Source organism: Manis pentadactyla, chromosome 8, assembly GCF_030020395.1.
Source record: "Manis pentadactyla isolate mManPen7 chromosome 8, mManPen7.hap1, whole genome shotgun sequence".
Lineage (NCBI taxonomy): Eukaryota > Metazoa > Chordata > Mammalia > Pholidota > Manidae > Manis > Manis pentadactyla.
Window position 1 is genome coordinate 71,290,289 of NC_080026.1, and position 23,427 is coordinate 71,313,715.

The following is a 23,427-nucleotide window of genomic DNA, read 5'->3' on the forward strand; positions in this document are numbered from 1 at the left end:
CCTGTGTTCTCATGGAGCTCATGCTTACTCATAACAACATTCGAAACATAGAAAGTTAATTATACTTCATCCTCCCTGTCCTTTCTCCTCATTCACCAAATTAGGCTAAAATTAGGAAATTTGCTACAGATTTTAAATACCAAAGTGGTTCCTTTGGGAAAGAGCAAAATCACAAACATGAATAACGAGAAGAATTTTTCTGGTCATTTGCAAACCTCTTACATCATCTGAACTAGAGAATGAAGAATACTGATTTTTCATGTTCAATGTCTTTGTTACCAATGATTTAAAATCAGCCATCATTATGGTAAATATTTTTATTGTTGGTTTTATTAGAAAAACTTGTTTTACAGGCAATTTCTGATGTATAATATTATTAGAGCCAGAGATGATCATTTCTTCTAGAAAAACAGACTTCTGAGATTAGAATGGAAGACAATGAAAAAAGATTTCCCTTTATAATTTACTTTTATTAAGCCATCTAGAACACATCAATTCCTTTATGTATTACTTTAACATTATGTAACAAGCCATTAATAGAGAATACACAAGCCAAAAATCTTATATTATTTAAACAAAATTTTTAAAATTGAAGTAGAGTTGATACACAGTATTATATTGGTTTTGGATGTACAACATAATGATTCAGCAGTTATCTACATTACTAAATGCTCACAAAAAATCTCAATCTTCAAGTCAATCATTAACTTTCCTTAGATTTTTGAAGACATGAAAATAAAACTCATTTCAAATAAGAGCACTCAAAAACCTTATATATGTTTGTAGTGAGGTATAGCAATCAACTTCAAGCCTCACCTTTTCCAGGTTTTAGCTGAAATAACCCTCACTAGTTCCTCACATCTTTATCAGTCTTGTTTGGGACCTGTTTTGCCTTATTGGGCTTAGACAGAATACAGTATTAAAGTACATTAATGATCTATACTGAGAATATGGCGTAAGTGGTCTTCTAACTTCTTAGGGACATGAGTGGAAACATAACACATCCTGTGAACACAGATGTGTGCCCCTTGTTATCCCTGAGCTGGGCAGTTTCACACAATCATTTTTTCTCTGAGGCTGAAGTCTGTACTTTGATCTTCCTAGCAGCTTCCAGAACAGAAATTGGGTTTACTTTGTCTCCAAATTCTTTTTCTCGGTGCTCAAGAAGAATGCCCTAAAAGGAAACAAGGGGGAGCAGAAGACCTCAGTCTGAGTCATTTGTTCATGAGATAGACATTGAGCGGCAGCTATCAGACAAGCCCTGGGCTTGGGCAGCAAGGAGCAGCAATCTGGAACAGGTCTGGGTCTGCTCGAGGAGTTCCATCTTTTGGGGACTAAATCCAGGAAGGCTATACCGCAGGGTTTGCTGTGTACAAGCAGCACTTTGGGAGCAGGAAGTAAGGAGCATTTAAATATAATAGGGTGACCAGAAAAACCTTACAGATGATAAAGCATGGAAGGCAATCAGGATGGCAAGGCAATCAGGTAGAGGCAAGGTGCAAGAACATTCCAGGCAAAGAGAGCAATGGACTGACACAGGAAAGCCTGAAGGCATAGAAGTGGGGCTCAGAGGTCACACTTTGGCAGATGCAGACTGACCATCTGAAAAGGGAGACCCTCTCTTTAGTTTTCCTAAGGAACTGGAGGCCACTCCCTTCTGATAACATGAAAGAAAATTCATCTATACACAGGATACCCTAAAGAACATTAAAGTGGTAAAAATGATAAAATAATGTGTTTGAGATCAGCATCCAGGAATCCTTGCTAGAGTTCTTTGACCCTTAACAGCTGGGAACTCATCTTAAATAAAAAATAAAAATCTGTAAATACGTTCATTGTACCATTATTATAAAGACTGAAAGCTAAACAACTGATGGTGACTACAGGGAAGCAAATCAGGAAATTATATTTGCATGCTCAATAAAGTAGTATGCAGACATTTAAAACAATGAGAAAGAATATATAATGACATGGAGAAATGTTCATAGTACACTGTTAATTGGAAAAAGAACATCTAGCTTAGTAATATAACACTTTTCAAAAAAAGCAAAATAAAAGGCCTCTTAGCTCCATTCTAATGGGTTGTTCATGATGGTTGAACTTACAGAACAGCTCTCCCCACCTTGATGCATTTTTAGATTTTCTGTGTTGAAACACATTACTTCTTTAAAATAAGTGTGCTTTAAAGATTATGACAAAGGAAATCCCCACTAACTGGCAGCTGGCACAGCAGGACTGCACAGACTCTGCTCTCAAAAAATACAGCTACAAGCCCAGCAGCTCAGTCAGCCTGGTCAGCCTTCCACCAGGAAGGAAGGCAGGGGCGCTGGGGAGTACCAACAAAGCCAAACAACACACCCAGCAACACCAGGAGCATGCCAGCCGGGCCTGGGGAGCCCGTGAGCACCAGGTGAGTCACTGCCAGGCAAGAGAAGGCTGGCAGGTGAGCCAAGCCCTACCCTGGAGGCTGAGGCAAGGCAGAGATAGGAGAGGGAAGGAATCCCAGAGTGCCACAGCCAGAAGAGGCGGAGCCACCCTCTTAGGAACGGGCCTGCCCGAGAGCTAGGGCAACTGGAGGGGTCTCTGGGAACCACCCCTGTGGAGAGGCCATGGGCAGGGGAAGGGTAGGTCTGTGGGGCAGGTCAGATCAGAGCTCCTGAGTTTCATTTCCATTGTATTACTTACTAGCTGTGTATCTTCGGCTGAGCTATTTCATACCCTTGGCCCATTTCCCTACATGTGGATGAGAATAAGAATATCCCATTCCAGATTGGTTGTGAGGAAGAGGACATGAGATCACGGATATGAGCACCTGGAACAAGGCAGGCACTCAAGGGCAGCCATTATCACTAACACATTTTGATTTATTTACCAGAAAGTTAGTAAATAGGTTTATGTTAAATCAGATGACCATACAGGCAAGCAGTGTCCTAGGTTTACAAAGAATAGATTAGAAAATAAAGCTTAAAATTGAAGGATTTCTATTCCCACCAGCTTTTATTCCTCCCAAATTGGGAAAAGTATGCAATTATTGGTGTATAGTGAGCTACACCAGTGCAGTCAGCCCACCTCTTACAGATGAGGCCAAAGGTCAGGGTCAGGCCCAAGGCTGGCAGAGCAAGCCTAGAAGCCAGGCCACTGGTCTCTAGGTCCTGCCAGGCCCTTGAGGCTGCATCCACATCCCGCCTGCCTGCTCTGCATCTATCTGCCATCAGCTGGCACTGCCTTCCAGTGCCGTGAGTCACCACAGCTCCAGGCTGCCCGTTGTCGGCTAAGGAGCAAAACCACTCACCTGCTTCCTGGTCCATAGGGACCTCATCTCTCCACAGCTTCCCCTGGGTGCCCCATGCTAACTCTGGATCCCTACAGCCAGGGCCCAGAACACCCTATCTGCAGGGAAGTCTGTACCTCTCCAGGGAAGCCCTGACACCAAGACTCCCACAGGGAAAACATCATCTCCCCTGACATCTTCTCTGCTTTGCTCCCTAATTAGGCCTGCTTTTAATCCTTCTTTACTCTTCAGTTTTCCCTGCTGTCCCTCCTTGATGGCCTAGAACATTACAATTCTTAATGGAATAAAAACCACGCTTTTGTTCAAGAAGAGAAAACAGCACTTGATGTCAGAAAACCGGGGTTTGGGCCTCAGTGGCACCCTGGTGGGCTGTGCTCCTCAGGGCCCTCACTCACCCCTTCTAAGTCCCTAGTTACTCGTGGGCAAAGCTCTCAGACTATCTCAGCATGTTGCTGTGATGAGCGGAGAGATTCATATGTGAGGTGCCAAGAAAGCAGATGTGTGATAAATGGTCATTTCCTTCCTCCCCCTTCCTGTGTTCCCTGGCTTTCTGGAAAGAAGGCTGGGAGACTCCAAGCAGGGCAAGTCAGCGCTCCCTAACAGTCTTGCACTCACAGACAGACACCCACAGACCTACAAGTGAACACAGAATTCACCTGCTTTCCTGATCCCACCACAAAAACTCCCCCAAGGATGAAGCCTTCGCCTTCCAGGTTTCCGGAGAAGCCTCCATTCCGGGCCCGGAAGAAGTTGTACCAGACACCCAGACGGACAAATCCCAGAAACATCATCTTCCGCCTCTGGGGACCATAGAACTTTTTCTGTAGGAAAAAGAAAGAAAGACCCCATGTGAATGGCCTGTATACCTGCCTTTCCCAAGGAGGAAAGGTTCCCAACAGGGTGTTTGTTCCCAGACAAGGCCCACAGCCTGGTGGTTCATGTGCCCACCCAGGAGCACCCTCTGCTGCCCGAGGAGTCGGAGCCCAGCCCAACCTCGGGGAAGAGATCTGCAGCTTCCAACTCTGACTCTAACCTCTTGCTAGAGACTCATAGGGTTCTTGCCCCTGACAGGGTGGTAACAGTCCTATATTCCACAGAGGCAAGAGAAGGGGGAGAAATTTGGCTGCTATGAATTAAGGGATAGGGGCCTATGCTGGGCCTCCACCTGCATGGTGGGGAAACCTGATGGGGTTTTAGCAATTTCCTAGGCTCCCCTTTCCAGGTCACATTACAGGAAGGGCCCAAGTAATAACTGAGAGATCAGCTTTTCAGTGTCCAGTCATGCTTAGTTCAGAGGGCTGGGAAAGTGCCTTCAAGTTCAGGGCAGCTGAAAGGGAGGCCAGCCTCCAGCTCCAGGCCAGACACACCCTGGGCCACCAGACTCTCCACACTTAGGCTCAATCCCCACCAGTCTGTCTGAGACAGGCTCACGGCACATGTACCTTTTCATCCAGGAAGATTTCTCCTTTGAAATAAGGCTGGAAGTCCTCCACTTCAGTCCTAATCTGCTCCTTCACCACTGCATAGAGGGGGACACCCAGCTCGTCCAACTTGGGCTTCAGGGAGGACAGGTCTGCAGCCTCCTGCAGAAGACAGGGAAGTTCAGGGACACAAACTCTGTGGCTCTGCAGCTAACCAGCACCCTCTTCCTTACAGGCCCAGAGCATGGCTGGCCCTGACTGCAGAACAAGGGCCACAGAATGCCATAAACAAGTAAGGCCTGTGCATCCCAGTATAAAACTGACCCAGGTGGGTACTAGGGCTCAGTATAGGGTGTTAGGTCCACCCCCAGCCACCACACTTCACTCCGGTGTCATCTCCCAGTCCCTCCCCTGCCCTAGACAGAACTAGCACAAGGGCCTACCAAGCAGACACCACACAGGCCGTGTGAACAGCCACCTCTACACCTTTGCTCAGTTGGCTTCCCCACTACTGCAGTAACATTCCCTCTTTATCCAGCTCCAGAAAGGCAGCCTGTTCTAAAAAAGTTCCCCCTGGCTAGTCCAGCCTGGAATAAAGCCATGATTCTCTGTGCATACCCAGTCTTTTCTGCTTGGTGACTTTTTCTTTACTGAGTCTGTGTGTTACTGCTAAGTTGAGCATTGTCATTTAAGTTCCCAAATGTGTCTCATGGTTAGAAACTATGTCTTCCACTTTGTTTGCCCCTTAGTGCCTAGCACACAGCCGTATATACAGAAGGTACTAGATACTGAAAAGACTTGAAGGTAAAGGTGGACAATGGGAAGAATGCAGCTGAGTTGACAAGTAGACATCCTGGCCTCTATGAACTCTGTTCTGAATGAATAAATGAAACTGCATGTGTCATGGTAAAGCTTTGATTTAAGAACAAATTCCTTTTTCAAATATGCTTTCGGAATTAAAGTAATTGCAGGAAATCCTTTCAAAATGTAGCCCACTTACCTCCAATACAAATATGTTGCTGTATGATTGCAACTACATTATATTTTTCACTTATTTTCTAGGAAAAAAAGGCTAATGAGGCAGAATTCATTACAATGCATTTATCAAGAGCTTCAGTGAGTGGCAAACTTTGCCCTTCAGCAGAGAGGACTATAGGTGTCCTGTGGTCAAAGACCACCAATGTGTGAGATAAAAGGGTTTACTCACATCTCCTGGGCTTTCTGCTCTGGTATGTCACTGTACAATATGGAAGCTCAGTCACATACCTCCTCCCTGGGCCACTCAAAATAATTCCGACTACCATCCAACCATCCTTTTAAGAACATGTTTCCATGAAATGCTCTGCCTGGCAGAGACCACAGCCCAGGAGGACAGGGTGTAATTAGGGAGGGAAGCAGCTATTGGAACCTTGTGGGCTTAACTGGTCTTGAGAAATCAGGCCCCAGCAAGCTTCCACATTAGTATTTGCAGACATCACAAATACTAAGATATCGAATCAAAAGCCCTAAGTTTAAGCTTCCACTCTGACGGTAGGCAGAATAAGATCCTCCAAGAATGTCCATATCCTAATCCCAGGAACCTGTATGTTTTGTTACATAGCAAGAAGGAATTTGGGCTGATGAAATTTGGGTTGCCAATCAGCTGATCTTAAAGGAGAGTCTCTTGTACTATTTAGGTGGTCCCAAAGTAGAATCAAAAGGGTCCTTAAGTGTGGAAGAGGAAAGCAGAAGAGTCAGTGTCATAATGATACAGTGTAAGAAAGACTTGGCCAGGCACTGCTGGCTTTAACAATGGAGGAAGGGGCCATGAGCCAAGGAATGTAGAGGACCTGTAGAAGCTAGAAGAGGCAAAGAAATTCTTTATCTCCCAGACCCTTCAGAAGGAATGCAGCCCTGCTGACACCTTGATTTTAGCCCAACAGACCCATTTCAGAATTCTGACCTCTAGATTGGTAAGCTAATAAATTTCTGTTATTTAAAGCCACTGAGTTTGTGATAATTTGTTACAGCAGCAAAAGGAAATTAATATACCTCATCAGAGCAGTGTTACTTTGTCACAAGCTCTGTACCTCAGTTTTTTCTGCTACAAGACAAGAATAGTAACAACAAGGTGTATTTTCCAGGGAATGTGAGGAACCAATGAAATAATAGGCAGGAAAGTGCCCTGAATGTAAGCTATAGTAAGGCATCATGTAACAGAGCTAGATTCTTTGCCAGGCCCACCACAGAAGCAGGGGAGAGATCTGCAAGGCTGAGAGGAAATACTTCAGGGTCAGGGAGGACAACCACAGGAATGACGACGACAGCTAGGTCAGGGCCAAGGCCCACTCGAGAAGCAGTTATCTCAAGAGCAGGAGTACTGTCATTCCCAGTTTTTGCCCAGTAAGGCAGTGATTGCAGAACCTGGGTCTTCTGCCACTGACTGTGACCACGGACAGGTCACGAAACTACTGTGGCCCTCGGTTTACCTATCTGTACAGCTACAAGACTGGAGCCTGCCATCCATGACAAGCTTCCTCATTTACTGAACAGACCATAATGGCCTCCCTTTGAGGGGGCAACATGGAGGCCACCTATTCAGTAAGCCCCAATTTTCACCAAACTCTCATGCCAGCTGCCCCTCACTATCAGAGGACTAGAATCCCACTGAGCTACTCCATGCCTGTCACCAGAGAATCCAAGTGGCCCCCAAGAGAAGGCAGACAGGCAGGTCCATTCCACAAGTGTGGCCCTGTGCTTCCCACCATGTGCTGCAGCTGCACGGCAGGTGAGGGCTGGCCTACTATACCAGTGACGATCAGACGCCTCATTTCAATAAGCAAATCCCTGTGCTGGGCATCACAGCATGGAAGTGGACCTGGTCCCTGTCCTTCATTAAGTGGGCAGATAGTCCAGGACACTGACTGTACGATTGGAATCAAAGGCCTTCAGACTATCAAAAGAAAGTCAAGTGTGTTGCTCACAACAGGACATGGTAAGTTTTTAAATGAACACAAAGAGAGAGTAAGTTATTCTACAGCAAATAAGAGGGCCAGTGTTGATCAAAGGCTAATGTGGGCCTTCCAGGTCCTTAGTCTTGGCTGGAAATGCACTGACCCCCACTTGCTAGGATCCTTTGAACAGATTCTCAAATGCACTCACCTCTCGACATAGGAAACAGCCTGGCCTCCGCACAGCCATAATCACAGCCCCACTCTTTTCCCAGAGCTTCTTTGCTTTGAAAGTCCTTGGTTCTGGGGAGAAGAAAAGGGAATTCAGTATCATCTCCTCCCAGCCCAGGCTAGCCCAGCTCAGCCGTGAGGCAGCCCCATAAATGGTGCCAGGGCTAGCAGAGGACCCAGACAGGCATTTCACCCATGGGAAAAAGCAGACAGGAAACACAGGCCAGGAATATCCACCCTTCAGAGGAAACTTAATATAATCTAAGACTCCTACTATATACCCCAAAGGCCTAACTCCTATAAAAAGCTATTTGCAAGTTTAAACATCCCAAACTGGAATACTCTTGGAAAAGTGGCGAATTTCTTTGCTGGTATTTATGAACACTGTAACAATCCTTTAGGGCAGACACATGGCCAAAACCTGAAAGAGATCTTGTTCTTCAGCCAAGAAAACCTAAATTCTTTAAAAAGCATTTAAAGGATTAAGTCAACAGGGATTTAAAAAGTAATTTTTTAAACCTAAACGCATTGGCTGCAATATTATCCATAGGGGAGCATAGAGGATGCCCAAAAAGGAGATGCTGTGGGTAGTACAGTGCGTAGCTCAAGCCCAGCCCCACAGTCATACTGAGTCTGCCTCTAGCTGTGTGACCTTGGGCACACTAAGTCTCCTCTCTGAGCCTCAGTTTCCTTATCTGCAAATGCAGGCATCTAGCGGCTCCACTTTGGGCTGCAGGCAGTATTAAAAGATGGCTATAAAAGTGATCACCACAGTGTCTAGTTATACAGTTAGTGGGGGTTCAGTAACTATGAAGCCTTCTTATTCTAGCATTTCTCAGAGGAATCCATGTCACTATGGAGTGTTATGTGAAAAGAAGTCAGGGGCGCTGTGATTAAATGAGATTGGGAAACTGGGTAGAACACAGCTCAACAGACTCTCTCTGCAGACTTCTTAGTCTCTTAGTAAGGTGCCCTACATCATAAATCTGCAGGCACAATTCCTACCTTCCCGTGACAAGCTTCCTCACTTACTGAACAGACGCCTTGAGACCACTCCGTCAGTGAGCCCCAACTTTCACCAAACTCTCATGCCAGCGGCCCCCCATCAGCAGGATTGGAATCCCACCGATCTACTCCAGTGCCCAGAGCACACAGTGAGGCAGCAGGGCTACCCCATGCCATGTCACCAGGGACTCCAGGCAGCCCCCAACATGAGGCAGACAGGCAGGTCCATTCCACAAGTGTGGCCCTGTGCTTCCCACAATGTGCTGAGGCTGCACTGCAGGTGAGGGCTGGCCCACTATACCAATGCCAATCAGACGCCTCATTTCAATAAGCAAATCCCTGTGCTGGGCATCGCAACATGGAAGTCCGTACAGTGTTTCCCAGACTTACTTGACTCAGGAACTCCTTTTTTATGAAGATCTAGGAGTCTGGAATCCCTCAGAGTACACTCTGGAGGGTGAGTTCAGTAAAGAGTGGTATAATATTAACGAAATATTATGGACCACTTTTCATTATAGTTAGACAACAATAGAAAGTGAAAATCTTTTGATAAGAAAAAGCTAAAATGCAAAATATGTACATCAAGATCACAGCTACATATTATTATGTGTACACTGGAAAGGAATATGCTAAAATATAAATGATTATTGTGATAGGGTAATAGATCAGTAATTCAAATGTGTTATTAAGTTTTTCCTTATGTTGCTATAGTGCCTTTTCAATTAAAAAAAAAAGAGCTATCTCGGAAAGGAAAAAATTAGTAAGCCTGTGTCCCAGCACCTTGGAAAAGTACTGAGGCCAGTGGGGTCACTGCTTACCCTTCTCCAGAGTTTTCAGGTCTATATCCTCCAGATACTCCAGCGTTGCTTTCTGGGTCTTGGACAGAAACACGTCTGTGTTGGCCAGGAGCAGTGCCAAGGCAGCAGCCCCCAGAGCTCCCGCACCAATGGACCACATCCCCATGGTGAAGAAACTTGTATCCTGGAGGAAAGACATGCCTGGAGACTGAGAGGAGGAAGATGTTACTGCTCCTAGGATAGCTGGAATCTGATCTCCGTGCAAGGCTCTGGCTGGGCAGCCAACCGGGAGGCTAGAGGCAAGGGGAGGGGGAACACCGGCGTCAGAGAGAGGACTGGACAGGGCTGCTGAGCACAGGCCAAAATGAAGAGCCCGGGGACACACAGACTGCAGAAGTTCCCAGTCCCAGGAGCCCAGGAGCGATGATAGGGAATGACAGACCTCCTGGACACTGCTCGTTCTTCGCCTCCCAGCTCTGTGGTGCTGCCCCGCTGTGTCCCCTGGCAGCAGAGCCCTGACTACTCCCTCATTCCCCTCCTTGACAATGCCTGCTTTTTCTTCTCAGTCCAGGAGTCTCAGCTATCATCTCCCTGGGGAGGGGCAGCCTTCTCGTCTGGGATCAGAGGATACTTCAAATACCAAGCACTCTGTTCTGTTACCCTATCCTTCCTTTTCAGTTTGTGAATCCCTCAGACACAGCCCATACCCTATTCATCCAGGCCCGGGGCAGTGCCCAGCAGGGCCTCACTCATGGTAGGGAGGCCATCTCAGTGCATTTCTCCTAACCAAGAACAGCTTCATTTTTTTTTTACTTACACAAATAAAACAGGCTCATGGTAAAAACAAAACAAATAACATAAAGCAATACATAAAAACATAGTTGACAAGAAAACAAATATCCTCTGAACATCTGCCACCTATTAAACTGTCTAGTTTGATAGACATGGCCACTATTAAACACCAGTGTTGAAGCTCACATTTTTACCCTGTGGACAGAATACACAGATGTCTGCCGAGAATGGAAGTTGAGTTTGAAAGAGTAGCTTTATGTAAAGAAGAGCAGGTGCTGGGGTGTCTGTTTCAGAGGGACTGAGCAGAAGACGTCTGCATCGGGCAGGGGCTCTGCCATTGCAAGGGAGTTCCAGGCTGGTCCTGCGGAACCCCAGCTGTGTTCCCAGCTCATACTGGGCACCTCACTAAGGGAGGAAGTCTTGTACTTCTGGATGGGAGCTCTTGGAAGCAGCCCACCCCTTTAACAGCAGTAGGTACCCCATCTAGCCTTTCTTCTGACAACCACTTACAGTACCTCTTTCCATTTGGCTCCCTCGCCATCCTGAAATCTGACTTATACTGGGGCCTTCCTATCTTAAGTACCAGCACAATTCTGTGGGCTAAGATCACCGGGTATAGATTCAGAGTACACGTGTGTGTGGCCCACCTAACCAGATGTACCTCTCCCCTGCAGGACCTGGATAGAGAGAGGATTTCTCCAACAGATTAAGCAAAGGCTGGGCATGTGCTGCCACTGCCAAGGGAGAGGCTGTAAGGGACCCACTGAGGTCCCATGAGGTGGGGTCAGGCATAACTTGGTAGAGATGACTTTGGGAAGAGAAGCGCAAGTCAGACCAGTGTTGAGGCCAGCCTAGGACGTTCAGATTTGAATTAAGAAGTAGAAGGGAACTTGCAGGAAGGGGGGTGTGGGAGTGTGGGGGTATGAATGACAGTGAAAACAGCACTGAAGAGGAATTTGGCACCTGTAGACTGGGGAAGAGGAAAAGAAGGGGTGGCTGGTGTGTATGTTGAGGGAGGGTATCTCTGATGTGAGGGACTGGAAGAGAGAGCAGGTTTTCTATCACCTCACTGCTCAAAACATGGTCTCATGGACTGGCAGCTTTGATGCCACAGAAATGCAGCATCTCAAGCTTACCTCGGGACTAAGGCATCATGAACTGAACTTTAATCAGATCAGGCAGGCAATTCACACATATTAAAGTCTGAGACTTATTGTCTAACAACAAAGAATTTGGGATTTTGCACTTGGTTGGACATTAGTCACAGTTTAAGTACAACCAAGAGGGCGGACCGGCCTTGGAGCGCTGGGCCCTCTAGCTGGTCCCTCAGCACATCATGGGAGGTCAGTGATGGTGACAGCAGGAGTTAAAGATGTGAACACGTCTTCACTCCTCTGTCTGGAAAGTTCTACGTTGTTCGTTCTGTTCTTCAAGACTCAAATGCCTCTTCAAGAAGTCTTGCTGGAGGCTCTGCCTACCCATGCTCCCACCTCGAAGAGGCTTATTCACTCCATCTTGGTACTGAGCCCAAATTGCACCCACCATCCTTCTGATGTGCCTGACACAAGATCTGGACAGATCTGCCAGTTTTCTCTCCTTTGACTGTGTTCTTCAGTTTCTCTCTGAATCTCCTGTGCCTGACACAGTGCCTGTTCCCTAACAGAGCAGGCTTTCCATAACTGTGTTGAATGAATTCAATAGGACTGGAATGATGATGAAGATGACAACTTACAGAGGACCAAGGTTCTCGGGCCAAGCAGATAAGAACCTTCCATAGACTGGCTTCCAATTCTTTTATATGGCACAGTTACACATTTCTGGATTACAGTTCAGAGAACAATCAGGAGGAAAACCACAGCTCTCACCCGCCTGCTATACACAGGAGATTTCCCAGGGCCTGGAACAATTTTTGTACCTTTATACACTTCCAAAACGTCCCTGGATTTCTGACATATGTGTATGATTCAGGAGCACATGGTGTGGTCTCTGATCACAGATCTGATAACATTTCTGCATCAGCATGCAAAGGCCAGCTTACATCTCTCTACAGAAGGACTTGCTTCAACTCCTGGAACACAGCAGTGCATTTCAGAAGTCCAGGGACCCTTGCAGGCAGCCCCACATCCTTCCCACACACCACTGCTGTTCTTAGAGGCCAGCAGTCTCCATCTCCCCAAAGCCCATCAATAGTCATTTAGCTTGTTTGCTCACAAATACAAAGGAATTAATCAGACTCAACTACACTGAATATTTATTTCCAAACATTTATTCAGCACTGGCCTGTTCAAAAAATGGCAATTTGGGAGGACATAAAACTAAAGGATATACAGTCCTCAAGGAGATTGATTAATAGAGGCCTAGAACACAGGTAACAGAAATTCAAGTGGGAAGGTGAGGCAGCCTGGGCAAGGTGTGAACATAGGGCTATTGTAGTACAGGGATGAGAGCCAGTTACATCTGGTCTGGGTGGCCACAGAAGCACCCAGAAGAAAGTGGCTCTGGAGTCATTGTAGGACTCATGGGGGCAGGATGGTAGAGTCAGCCAGGGCTGGGCTGAATAAGCCTGGGAAACAGCAGGCTGACTGGGGGCAAATGTCAATGCTTAAGATACTCTGAGAATGCAAACTTCCATGCTGCAAAGGCTCCCAGCTCTAACTCAAGTTCAAGAGCTGGAGTATAAGATGTGGGCTTCGAAACCTCCCAAAGCGTTGTTCACCACCCACCTCCACCTCCATGTGGGCAGAGAAGCACCCCTCTAGGGAGCATGGGCCTCATCCTCAGGCCATGTAGCACTAACATGTGAGAGCAGTATTAGCACTAGAGGTGAGAGACGGACTTCTCCATGAGCATATGCTCCCAGTGGGTCTCTGGTAGCTGGTGCTTCTGCCACTGGGAAGAAGTGAAAATTGGCTCTGGAAAGACCTAGAGAGGTGTACAGTCCCTCAGCCAAGGCTACAAAACTCCTGAGCTACAAAGCAATTCCCATGCTGGTGTGTCCTGGAGCATGTACCGCTACAACATGCTGCACAGCGAGAGCTGACTCTTGATCGTGAATCACTGCTATTCCCATGCACAAAACGGGTGAGGAGAGAGGGAGCCTTAATATATAAATGGAACAACTTCCATGTAGGCCTCTAAGGCTACTAAGTGGAGAGACAGGGAGGCCAGTAAACCGGCATTTCTTAGTGTCACTTGACAGGCATGGCCTAATTTCACTCACTCAGCAGTCATAATGTGGCAGCTATTCCCATCTTGTGGCTGATGACACTGAAGTTCAGAGAAGTTGGTACCATCTCCAGAGTCACAGAGCCAGCAGGCAACAGTAATGCTACCGGGAACCTGATTACTAGAACTCCAAAGGATATGCGCATCCCACGTCATACCTCGCCTGCCCACATACTCATTTGTGTGTTTAAATTCCAAAATGAGGAGATCAAGAGGGATGACCCCCTTTGTCTTACAGAGAATTTTTAAAGATCGACTTACTTGTTCAGTCATCAAATACAGTCAAACCATGTTTACTCTCAAGGAAATTTACCATATGACAGATGTCCCTTCTCTTTCCTCCCGTTTCTATCCCCTTCCGTTAAGGATAGGTCATTTTCTCTGAAAGATAACAGCAAGATTGTTTACAAAAGAGCCACCCCACCTCCCACAGCTGTGGTATTCAGTTCCCCACTGTGGGACTTATCTGATCGGGTAGTCTCCCACAGAAGGTGAAGCGTGATAAAACCACAAGCAGCAGCTGTGGCAGCTCAGAGTGGCAGCTCTCTATGGGAAGAGCATGGCGGTAGGGGGAGGAGGCGCAGCTGGGCTCCCCTGCCAGGCAGGGTTCATCTTTCCCCTGGCCTCATTTTCCTCAACTTCAAAAGGAGGGGGCTGGACAGGTGAACACAAAGGCTTCTAAAGCAAACCCATGACATTGTGTGGGTCTATCAGAAACTGCTCACTTTGGAGTCTGTATTCTTGGTTCCTCATCCTAACTCGACCCAGTCCTCCTTCATTTCAATTTCCAGAGTGTTTCTTCCCTGCAGCCTGGAGCTTCACAAAGCACCTCCCTCCCCCACCATGGTCCTTCAGTACCCAACCTCAGGTAGTTCAAACCTAGGAACGGGGCACTCACCATCCACAGCGTCCACACCTCTGCTTCTGCTGACAAAGAGGCTGACCCAACCCGAGAGCAGGCGGGAAACAGGCGGCAGGGGAGGGCTGGAGGCGGGGCGCCAGAGTTCTGCCAATGGCCCTAAACTCGCTCACTCCACAGGCAGGATTAGCCACCCTGGGGCAACTTCAGCTGCCAATAGTCAATCTCCAGAAAATCAAAATGGACAGCTGCCAGGGCCCCCTAGCCCTTCAAAGTGTTGAGCAAAGTTTGAGTCATTTGCAGTCATGCAGATTATAACATTTATCAAGTGCCAAGAGACTCCCTCCCTGCTGCCTGGTGCAGGCTAATGAAGCGAAAGCCCTTACCACCACCCACGTGGCACACTGACTGAAATCAAAGTAAGATGTCCCTTCTCCTGGGCCCTTATGCAGACTGCTCCCATGCTCCATTTTTCACTCTGTGTCAGGGAAGTCAGCTGCTGTCTATTCTTCATCTTCCTTTACCTTCCCTTCTTCTTTTCTGCCAATTAAGTGGTTCCTCCCAACCCACACTAGGTTTCTGAGCAACCTCACTTGCTTCCAGTGCTTCACCCATCACCTTGTGTTAAAAACAAAATTCAGCCAAAAAATTTGAAAATCTAATTCGTTTTATAAAGCCATTCATGAACTGGGAAGCTTCCCCTCTAGCAGGTAGAGAGATGCTCAGAGGGGTTGTACAAAATGGAATGTTTTTATAGACAGGAGGGTAGGGCAAAACGTAATTAGCAAAAGAAAAGAGGGATTACTTCAGGCAAAGTCACCCTCCCTTATAGGAGCAGGGGTCTTATGTGAATGACCTCACTAGTGACTGGGAAATTCGAGACTGATTGGCTTAAAATTTCACTCCTGGGAGAGGTTGAAAGTGCATTGTTAGGTAAGGCATTAAGCCCAGGTTTGGTGACTTGGCCTGGGGGAAGTTGGGCTGGTGTTTTTCTTTGTAACAACTGGTATTGACTTTCAGGTTCCTACTGCTGTTCCTGACTCAAAAGTTTCCATTGGGGGTTATGCAGGTCATCTCTGTTGCGCCATGTCTACATGTTGCCAGTCAGGAAATCCTTCCATCCTTTAAAATGTATTTGCTCTTCATCCTCTTCCCAACCTCACGACTGCTGTCCAAGGCCAGGCTCCCAGTACTTTGTACCTGGCCTAGTTCAGTATTCACAGGACAGAACTTGGCTCAGCTCTAATCAGGTCCTCCACAGCTTATTCTCTATGTTGTAGACTGTCACACACCCCGACCTAATCACATCCTTCCCTTGCTTTCAGACTCTAACATTGAACTCCTTGGGGCCTTTCACAGCTTAGCTTTGAACCTGGACATACATTTCTTCATTTGCTTAGGCTTCTCCCTCCATAGGCTCTCCCTCTGCAGTCACTTTACATGCTGCATAACCTTGGAAGAATCATTAACCTTGTCTTGTCCTTTGTCCTCTTCCCTGAAGCTGGTTACAGGGTAGGGGACATGTTGGATGATAACATCTGTGTTGCAGAGCTGATACAAGAGTGGAGTCAAAATGAACCATACCAAAACCCCCTGGGCAGTGACAAGAAAGTGGGAATGGTGCATAATTCCAAGAAGTTTCAAGGTCCCTCCAGTTTCTGCCCTTACATACCTTTGCCAATAGTACATAAACTGTCTCTCAGGATTGGCGAGGCAGATTTGGGAAAGTTCTCCCATCTTTTCACTGGGCTGCCCTTCTGATAATAAAGCTTTCTCTGCTTCAAACCCAGTAACTCAGATTGTTTCCTTTACCCAGAATGCCCTCATATCCTTGCCAACTAGGTAAAGGCCCAGCACAAATAACACTTTCTCTCCAAAGCCTTTCTTGAAAGCTCCCCACCTCTGATTATACAGAGTGCATGCGTGTGTGAACACATGCCTTTGCACACTGCACAAGCAAATAGACTTGGTGTCTCTTATTTCCATGTCTACACAATATGGTGGAGCAATCTGAGGGCAGGGGCTGTTGCCTTATTCATTCGTGCATCCCTAGCACTTAATGCCTGGTTATTAGCAGGCATTATATAGCTAATGAAATGATCTGAATTTTACCCTGAACTCCACAACGAGGCAGAGTTGAACTAAACTGTAATTCTGGGCAGGCAGGCTTGACCTTAAAGAAAACATTCAAGCCTGGGGTTTAGGTGACCTTAGGTTGGGTCCTAGGCTCCACTGCTCATTGGCAGAGTGATCTGACATAAGCTGTGAAGACATTCTGGGCTTGGGTCTCCTCTTCTGTACAGAAGAAGGAACTATAAAATCTATAGGTTGTCTAAGTTCTGACATACAAAGACTCTAATGCACTACATGATTGCAACTCCAGGGTTCTCCTGTCCAGAAAGCCACAGGGCACCTGCCACTACTGCTCTCCTGCTGGGTGTTCACATTCCACTCCTGCTTCCCCGGGCCTAATTCCAGCTCATTCAAGGAGCTGCCTCTGGGCAGGAACTGATAGCCTTAATGAAACAAAGTATCAGAGCTGGGTGGGTTAATTCATGCCTGAAACAAGTAGGAACAGCATCATATTCTAAACACTGAGGGTATACCTGCCCAGCCTCACCCAGGGAATCCTCCCTCCTCAGAATGAGCTGGCCTGAGGCAGAGACAGGCCAGAAGGAAGAAAGGGAGCTGAGGGAGACAAAAAGTCTCAGACTTAGAGTGCACTTGGGCCTCCTGGCTAGGGCCCTCAGTGAACGAGGCTGGAAAGAATGCTTTATCTTCCTTCATTCCTGTCCTCCATCCCCTCTCCTTCCCTCCAAGCTCTAATTCAGCCCCTCCTTCACTAAGTAAATGAGGAAACTAAGGCCAAGAGAAGGGGCTAGCTAGCCTAACGTCACATGGGGGAAGTTGGTCAGTAACTGATGGGGAACTGGGTCTTCCAACTCCCAATCCATGAGTATTTATTCTGCCCTCAACACTTTTGCAGAGGCTGGGAAAAAGTGTGTGATGTGTGTTGGCATGGCTGGTGGGGGTGAGGGGGAGGAGGGAGAGACAAGGCTCACAGAAGGTGGGGTCCAGAGGTCCTGAAGTCTCCTGGCCTGAAGAAGGCTTGAATGCAAAACTGCTCCTGAACAGGACATGGGATAACTGGTGGCTAGGGAGCACTAGCCTTTCCCAGACCCAGTGCTTTGCAAGTAGCTTATAATTCAAAGCCAAATGTTGCCCATTCTCATCTGAGAAGCCATTCTGCACCTTTCTTCTCCACAGTAACAAGGCCCTGCCACTTCTAAGTGATAAAGAGACAGGCTTGAAAATGCCAATTTAGCAGCTGGGAAACACAGGCACCCACGGCCTCATGAGTAATAGGGGATGTGCTCCCACCTCCTCCTGTTGCCAAGTATCACTGAAACTAGCCACTTACAATGAGCTCTCATCTTCTTGCCTCAGTCTCCAACTCCTCCTCTGTGCCTTGGGGTGACTGTCTGACTAGCTCTGGCCCAGCTGTTCTCTCAGATGTCAGATTCAGAAAGTTCTGAACAGATGCTGCAAGCAGAACAAGAGGACATAATCAATTACTGGGAAACTGAGACACTGACAAGGGTGAGGAATCTGCGGTCTGGGCAAAGTCCTTTCCTCTGATCAGGAAATCAAATCAGTGATCAAAGCTCTATAGCCCCCTAATTATCTGACCATTTCTTGCTCTGCTCTCTCTTGCTTGCACACCTCCTGTGTGGATACTGTGGATGGGTGACCAGGGTGAAATCACAAAAGACACAAAAATCCTGGGTTTTTACACTTTGACTCGGAAGTCACGTTGTCCCTCTGATTCTCTTAAAAATAAGGGCACTTTAAGGGGTTGTCAGGAATAATATATAAGAGCAAAGGGAAACACTGCAAAGCACTAAGAATTTCTTCCTCTTTGGCAAGTTCAAATTTACTCATTCTCCTATAAGGGCAGGACATTTGAAGAACACGAAACAGCAAATAACTTCTCCAGCTGTGTCACCCCACATGGGTCACTGCAGGCCTGCCTCCTGGGTGGAAGTTGTAGGTCTGGAGGGAACCCTGGCTTATCTCATCTCAAGCCCCCTCTGGCCTAACTATCCACCCAACAGTGCACATTCCATGCTGCCCCTTTTGCATCCCGCCCACACCGCCTTCTGCACCAACAGCACTAGAGAAGGCAAAGGGCAAACTGCCCAGTTGTACTCTCCGTGTGCCAGAGGCCACTGAGCTCAGAGGTAAGGCTGGTAACCTCACAGTGCCTCGGACAAGACCTGCCACACAGGACTCAGCAGAGGGAGACAGGGGAGTCTCTCTGCTCAACATTTCACCAAGTGGCAAGTACCCAGCTGGCAGGAGAGCTGCCTTATTTCTGGGATACTGGCAGAGTCTGGGGCTTCAAGCCCCAGATTTCCAGTCCTAACCAAATTAGCTCAGCATCATTTAAGTGCCACGAGGTGATAAGGTAACCCTTAGGAACAATGCTTAAGATTGCAACTAAATGGCATGCCCTTATAAAGAAGGACAAGATGAGAAGAGCCACACCAAGAATACCTAAGGTCTAATTCAAACTCCTACAGGTTGTGAGAACCTGCACAAAGCACTGTTTTTGCATCAGTAAAACGGAAATGAATCCTGAATTCCCTTCTACAGAGTTGTAAAAATCAAAGGATAAAATGTATTGGTGTGCTTTGTAAGCAACATGACAAAGAGTGACATAAACATGAGGTATAATTCTTACTCATTTCTAGATTAGTCAATTATTGCCCCCAAAATGTTGTTTGTACATGAAATGGAGTGTTTCTGATGAGTGGGTATGTTCCAAGGAGTCAGGATTGGTATTTTGAATCCCAATTCTGTTTCCGTGACTGGGCTGGAGCAGGAGCATCGAAGTTGGCTCTTGGACAATGCTTTCCAAAATGCATCTTAAGTAATTATTTTCTTCTTTTAATCATCTGCCAAGCTCAAAGGAAAATATATTAAAATAAAACAAACAAAAACTAAATTGAGTTCTAGGTAAGTGGGCTATGGAAACAGCTGGTGTGGTTAAGAAAATGAAGTCCAGAGTCAGCTGGGTCTGAGCCCCCTAGTCCGGCTTCTGGACTCCCTTGGTGTGTGGCCTCCCCACAGCCCTTAACGGGCTGGGCCTTTAACCACCTTCTCCATCTCCTTCAGCTTCCTGTGCCTGCAACACCTAGAAGCTAGGCTGTCCAATGGGAGCCTTGTCTCACTCTCGGACTTCAGTACAGTGTTTTAAGATGTACACTTTGTCTCTTACTAGTTTTGTCAGGAATTTATAACCTTTAGGGGAGAATGGGAAACAGGTACCTCTGAGATTCTGAAGAAATTGTGACCCCATAAAACACGACCCTATGCAAGCACAAACCAAGAACCACTAGGTCCCTCAGCCTCTGCCAGCTCGCCTCTAGCTGTTCTGCCTGCCACCCCTGGACAGCCCCCATAACCCACCCAAGGCTTGCCCCAGCGCAACCGACGAGCCAGGGCAGAGCCCTTTTCTCAGTTCTTTGTCCCCATAATGCAGGCAGGTGCCATTAGCCTCACTCAAAGACTTCGGGCAGGGAAGACAGGGGTTCTTCGCCAAATCAGCGCCGCGCCAATCCCGAATCCGGGTCTTCTGACCCCAAACGCGGTTTTCCACTGACCGCGGCGCGCTGGGGCGGGGGAAAGGGCGCCGCCGGGCAGGGGGAGGACGCGCAGGTGCGGACGCGCCCTGCGGGCTCGGAAGGAACTTCACGCCACCTCTGGACCTCTGGCGGAAATGATTAACCCGGCATCTTATCTACTCGCGCCCAGCCGCCCAGGCCTCGCCTGTTTCCTCACCTGCGCCGCGGCGGAGCCCGCCTTCGCGGACGTCACGTGCCTCGCATGGCCGTGAGTGCAGCACTCCCCGCTTGCGTTCCCCTCCCGCCCGCCTCCTCTCTCGCCCGGAGCTGGGGCGCGAGCTGACAAATCATTCCCACGCCCCAAGGGGATCGGGCTGAACCCCCGCGCCTGCGCAGATTCGCGCCGGCGCCGCTGTGCCGCTCCCATGTGACCCGACCCGCCCCCCTCCAGGAGGAACTCGGCTCCACCTCAGCTCCGAGGAGAACCCCGCCTCCAATGGAAGGGGCTCCGGCTCCGCCCCGTCCTCTGCGCGCTTGGGCGCTGCGGGCCGCGCGAAGCACGCCTGAGAACCACTGCACCTGTCTTGCTGTCCCTTCTTACGGCAGTCTAGCTTTGTTCCGTGCTTCGCGAGTGGTGGCCCTAGACCGTTGACTCATTTGTTAGGGGTACTGCCTGGAGCAAAAGGAAGCTCTGCCTTAATTGGGTCTGGAAGCACCTGTCCTGTAGCTGAGGGCTGTAACCTTTCAGTCCTCAGAGATCTTCTGAGCCTTTTTTTTTTTAATAGCTTTTTCCCTCTTTTTTGACATAAGGATGGGGAATCTTTAGGACCGACGCGTTCTGATGAGCATCCCTTTAAACTTTAGGGACACGCTCAGAATTGCTAGCCTCTGTCTCCATCTCTCATTATCCTTCTCCCCAAAACTCTGGCCATTGGGCAGAGGATGGCAAGTGGTGGTCTGGAGCACTGGCTCTTGAGATGTTGCCTGACTCATCTCAGACTCTGAGCAGCCTCCTAGTTTGGCTCACATGCATTTACCATTCATGCACCCATTCTCTTCCTCCTCATGTATTAAGTGTTCACACTACTTTATAAGAGTAGGTGATTGTGAGAACATTATTTCAGAGACAGGAAGAACTGATACATAATCCACCACTGAAAATATCACTGGGACAATGGGGTGATCAGTCACAGGGCCATGTGCAATGAAGTGGCAAAGCGGGGCTGACACTCTGGTCAGAGGTGGCCTTCTGTCCACAATGGCTTCTCTCCACATCATCTGCCTGGGAAACGCCTACTATTGTCCAAAGTCCAAAGGCTTCCTGACTTACCTCCCTGTCCTCCCACTCAGACTCGTTGCCTTAAACTCACGGGCACTATAGAGTCTATTCAAGAGGTCTCTCCTCAACCACACTATGAGTTCCTTTTCTTCACCTCTGGGACCCCAGAGCCTGGCCCAGGGACAGCACCAAGACATAATTAAGAAGTGTTCTGAAAGAAAGGTATTTCTAGATTGGGTAGTGAAAGAGGCCAGTTTGAATGATCTAGCAGGCTTTTTGCAGGTGAAGGTATTTGATTTGAAGGCCTGAAAATAACTGGTATAATTTGGTTCAAGGTGGGTGTAGTCATAAGAAGGCAATTAATCCCTAGAGGGACTTTCTCACCCCTGCCTCATTCATTTTACCCCATGAAGTGTAGGCTTATGCTCTCCATCCTGAAATTGTTTGTTTGGTCAACAGTTGGAAAGTTTCAGGGAAGAAAGGCCACTTAGAAGAAAGCAGGAAGCCATTTGCTTTGGGTATGAGTCCCCAGAGACGGACCATTAATGACCGAATGATTCAGGGGTCAGGAATAGCCGAATCCTGGGGAGGGAAGCTCCCTGAGGTTTCATCTGTGATATAATCACCAAATGCAGAAAACCATGATATATTTACACTTTTGTAACATTCCAAAGCTCTGGACTTCAAAAGCCAGGCTAGAGTTGATAGCTAATTAACACACCCCTCACACTCCCAATTTGTCCAAGAAGGCACAAGCTGAATTCATTAGAAGGCAGTCATTGGGCCAGAAAAATAAGTTATGGGCAAGTAGGCACAGGAAAACTTATACAAAGCTCAAGGATTAAAAACAAAACATCACTCTGCCAAGTTTTAAAGAGAGAAAAACTCAATGTTGTAAAAAACATGCAATAACCTAGATTTTGAATTTAAGGGGGTAAAAATTAAGGTTGACTAGGTGCTTTGTGACAACTTAGACATGTTACCCTCTTGACAGAGGCTAGGGAACTGTTCTGTCCACAAATCCCATAGGACAGGCAGAAAACATTGCCTGCAGGAGACAAATGTGGGTAAAGACTCGTGATCCTTTCAGCATCATGCCACCTCTTAGACTCAGCCAGCTTCTTATGCTCACTCAACAGTGATCCATGCCAGCAGCGTAACACGATTTTTAAGCAGATAGTCCTGCAGTGTGTCTAGGCCCAGTGGGATCACTGAGAAGCAGCTAGCATCAAGGTGAAAATAAATTTAAAAGTGTGTGCTTGGTTTCATTGTCGTGCCCTCAATTCCCATTTTGTGGATCCATGGAAGTCAGAATATCTAGAAATGTGTATGAACCACAAAAAGAGAAGTGTACAGATCAGTTCCAAGTATCTTTCTACTTGCCAATATCCCTGAATGCCATTCTCTTATTTTTTTACAAGCATAAAAAGATATTTTACTTCCACAGTGCACCTCACAGCAAAGCATTTAGGATCTTTCTGGAGCCCTCAATAGACAGGATCATGGTTCACCAGGTCAGTCAGTGGCTGATGGGCGGCTGGATGGTGTGTGATGGAGTCTCCAATCCATCCCCAGGATGGGGAAGTAGGGCTGCCCTGGAGTGTTCACACCCATCATCAATTGCTCTATCCACTAACATTTACTGAGTTAAGCAGCTTTGCTCTCTACAAGTAACAGAAAGCCCAACCCAACTGCCTTGAGGTGATCATGGGGTTCAATGTCATGCGATACAGGCTCTTTTGCTTCTCTGCTGTTATCCATTTTGCTGGCTTCATGTTAAGGCTGGTTCCTCTTGTGGTGGCAGGATGGCTTTCAAGATCCAGCATGGGGAAGGAGCAGTTACACCAGCCAGCAAAAAAAAAGCCCAGAGCTTCACTCTGACTGGCCAATCACTGTGACCATGGTACTGTTGCACTCTGATTGGTCTAAGTCTGGTTTGGCTGCCCTCTCATACATGATTCTGTGCATA

At 47.4% G+C, this 23,427-nt stretch overlaps 1 protein-coding gene across 9 annotated transcripts; it reads right to left on the reverse strand.

The window, feature by feature from the left end:
* Nucleotides 1-302: 302 nt before the first annotated feature.
* PRXL2A (peroxiredoxin like 2A) lies at nucleotides 303-20,534 on the reverse strand. Of its 9 annotated transcripts, none has more exons than XM_036883940.2 (7): nucleotides 20,397-20,534; nucleotides 17,974-18,095; nucleotides 9,698-9,860; nucleotides 7,855-7,946; nucleotides 4,735-4,875; nucleotides 3,949-4,113; nucleotides 303-1,174 (listed from the first exon to the last, which is right to left on the reverse strand). In XM_036883940.2, exons 3-7 carry the CDS (start codon nucleotides 9,840-9,842, stop codon nucleotides 1,061-1,063), a joined length of 657 nt encoding a protein of 218 aa, XP_036739835.2. In that variant the 5' UTR covers nucleotides 9,843-9,860; nucleotides 17,974-18,095; nucleotides 20,397-20,534; the 3' UTR covers nucleotides 303-1,060. The 9 variants fall into 9 exon arrangements, with proteins under 9 accessions (XP_036739835.2, XP_036739830.2, XP_057361840.1 ...); XM_036883935.2 differs by having other exon boundaries at nucleotides 9,698-9,969; XM_057505857.1 differs by lacking the exon at nucleotides 20,397-20,534 and adding an exon at nucleotides 20,025-20,041.
* Nucleotides 20,535-23,427: the final 2,893 nt, after the last annotated feature.

Bases quoted from the DNA above. Each gene is read 5' to 3' on its own strand.
- PRXL2A (XM_036883935.2), bottom strand. From the start codon at position 9,875: ATGTCTTTCCTCCAGGATACAAGTTTCTTCACCATGGGGATGTGGTCC. The intron at 7,947-9,697 runs GTAAGCAGTGAC...TCTTCTCCCCAG, and splicing joins CCTGAAAACTCTGGAGAAGG to AACCAAGGACTTTCAAAGCA. The intron at 1,175-3,948 runs GTGAATTCTGTG...GTTTCCTTTTAG, and splicing joins TGGTGGGATCAGGAAAGCAG to GGCATTCTTCTTGAGCACCG.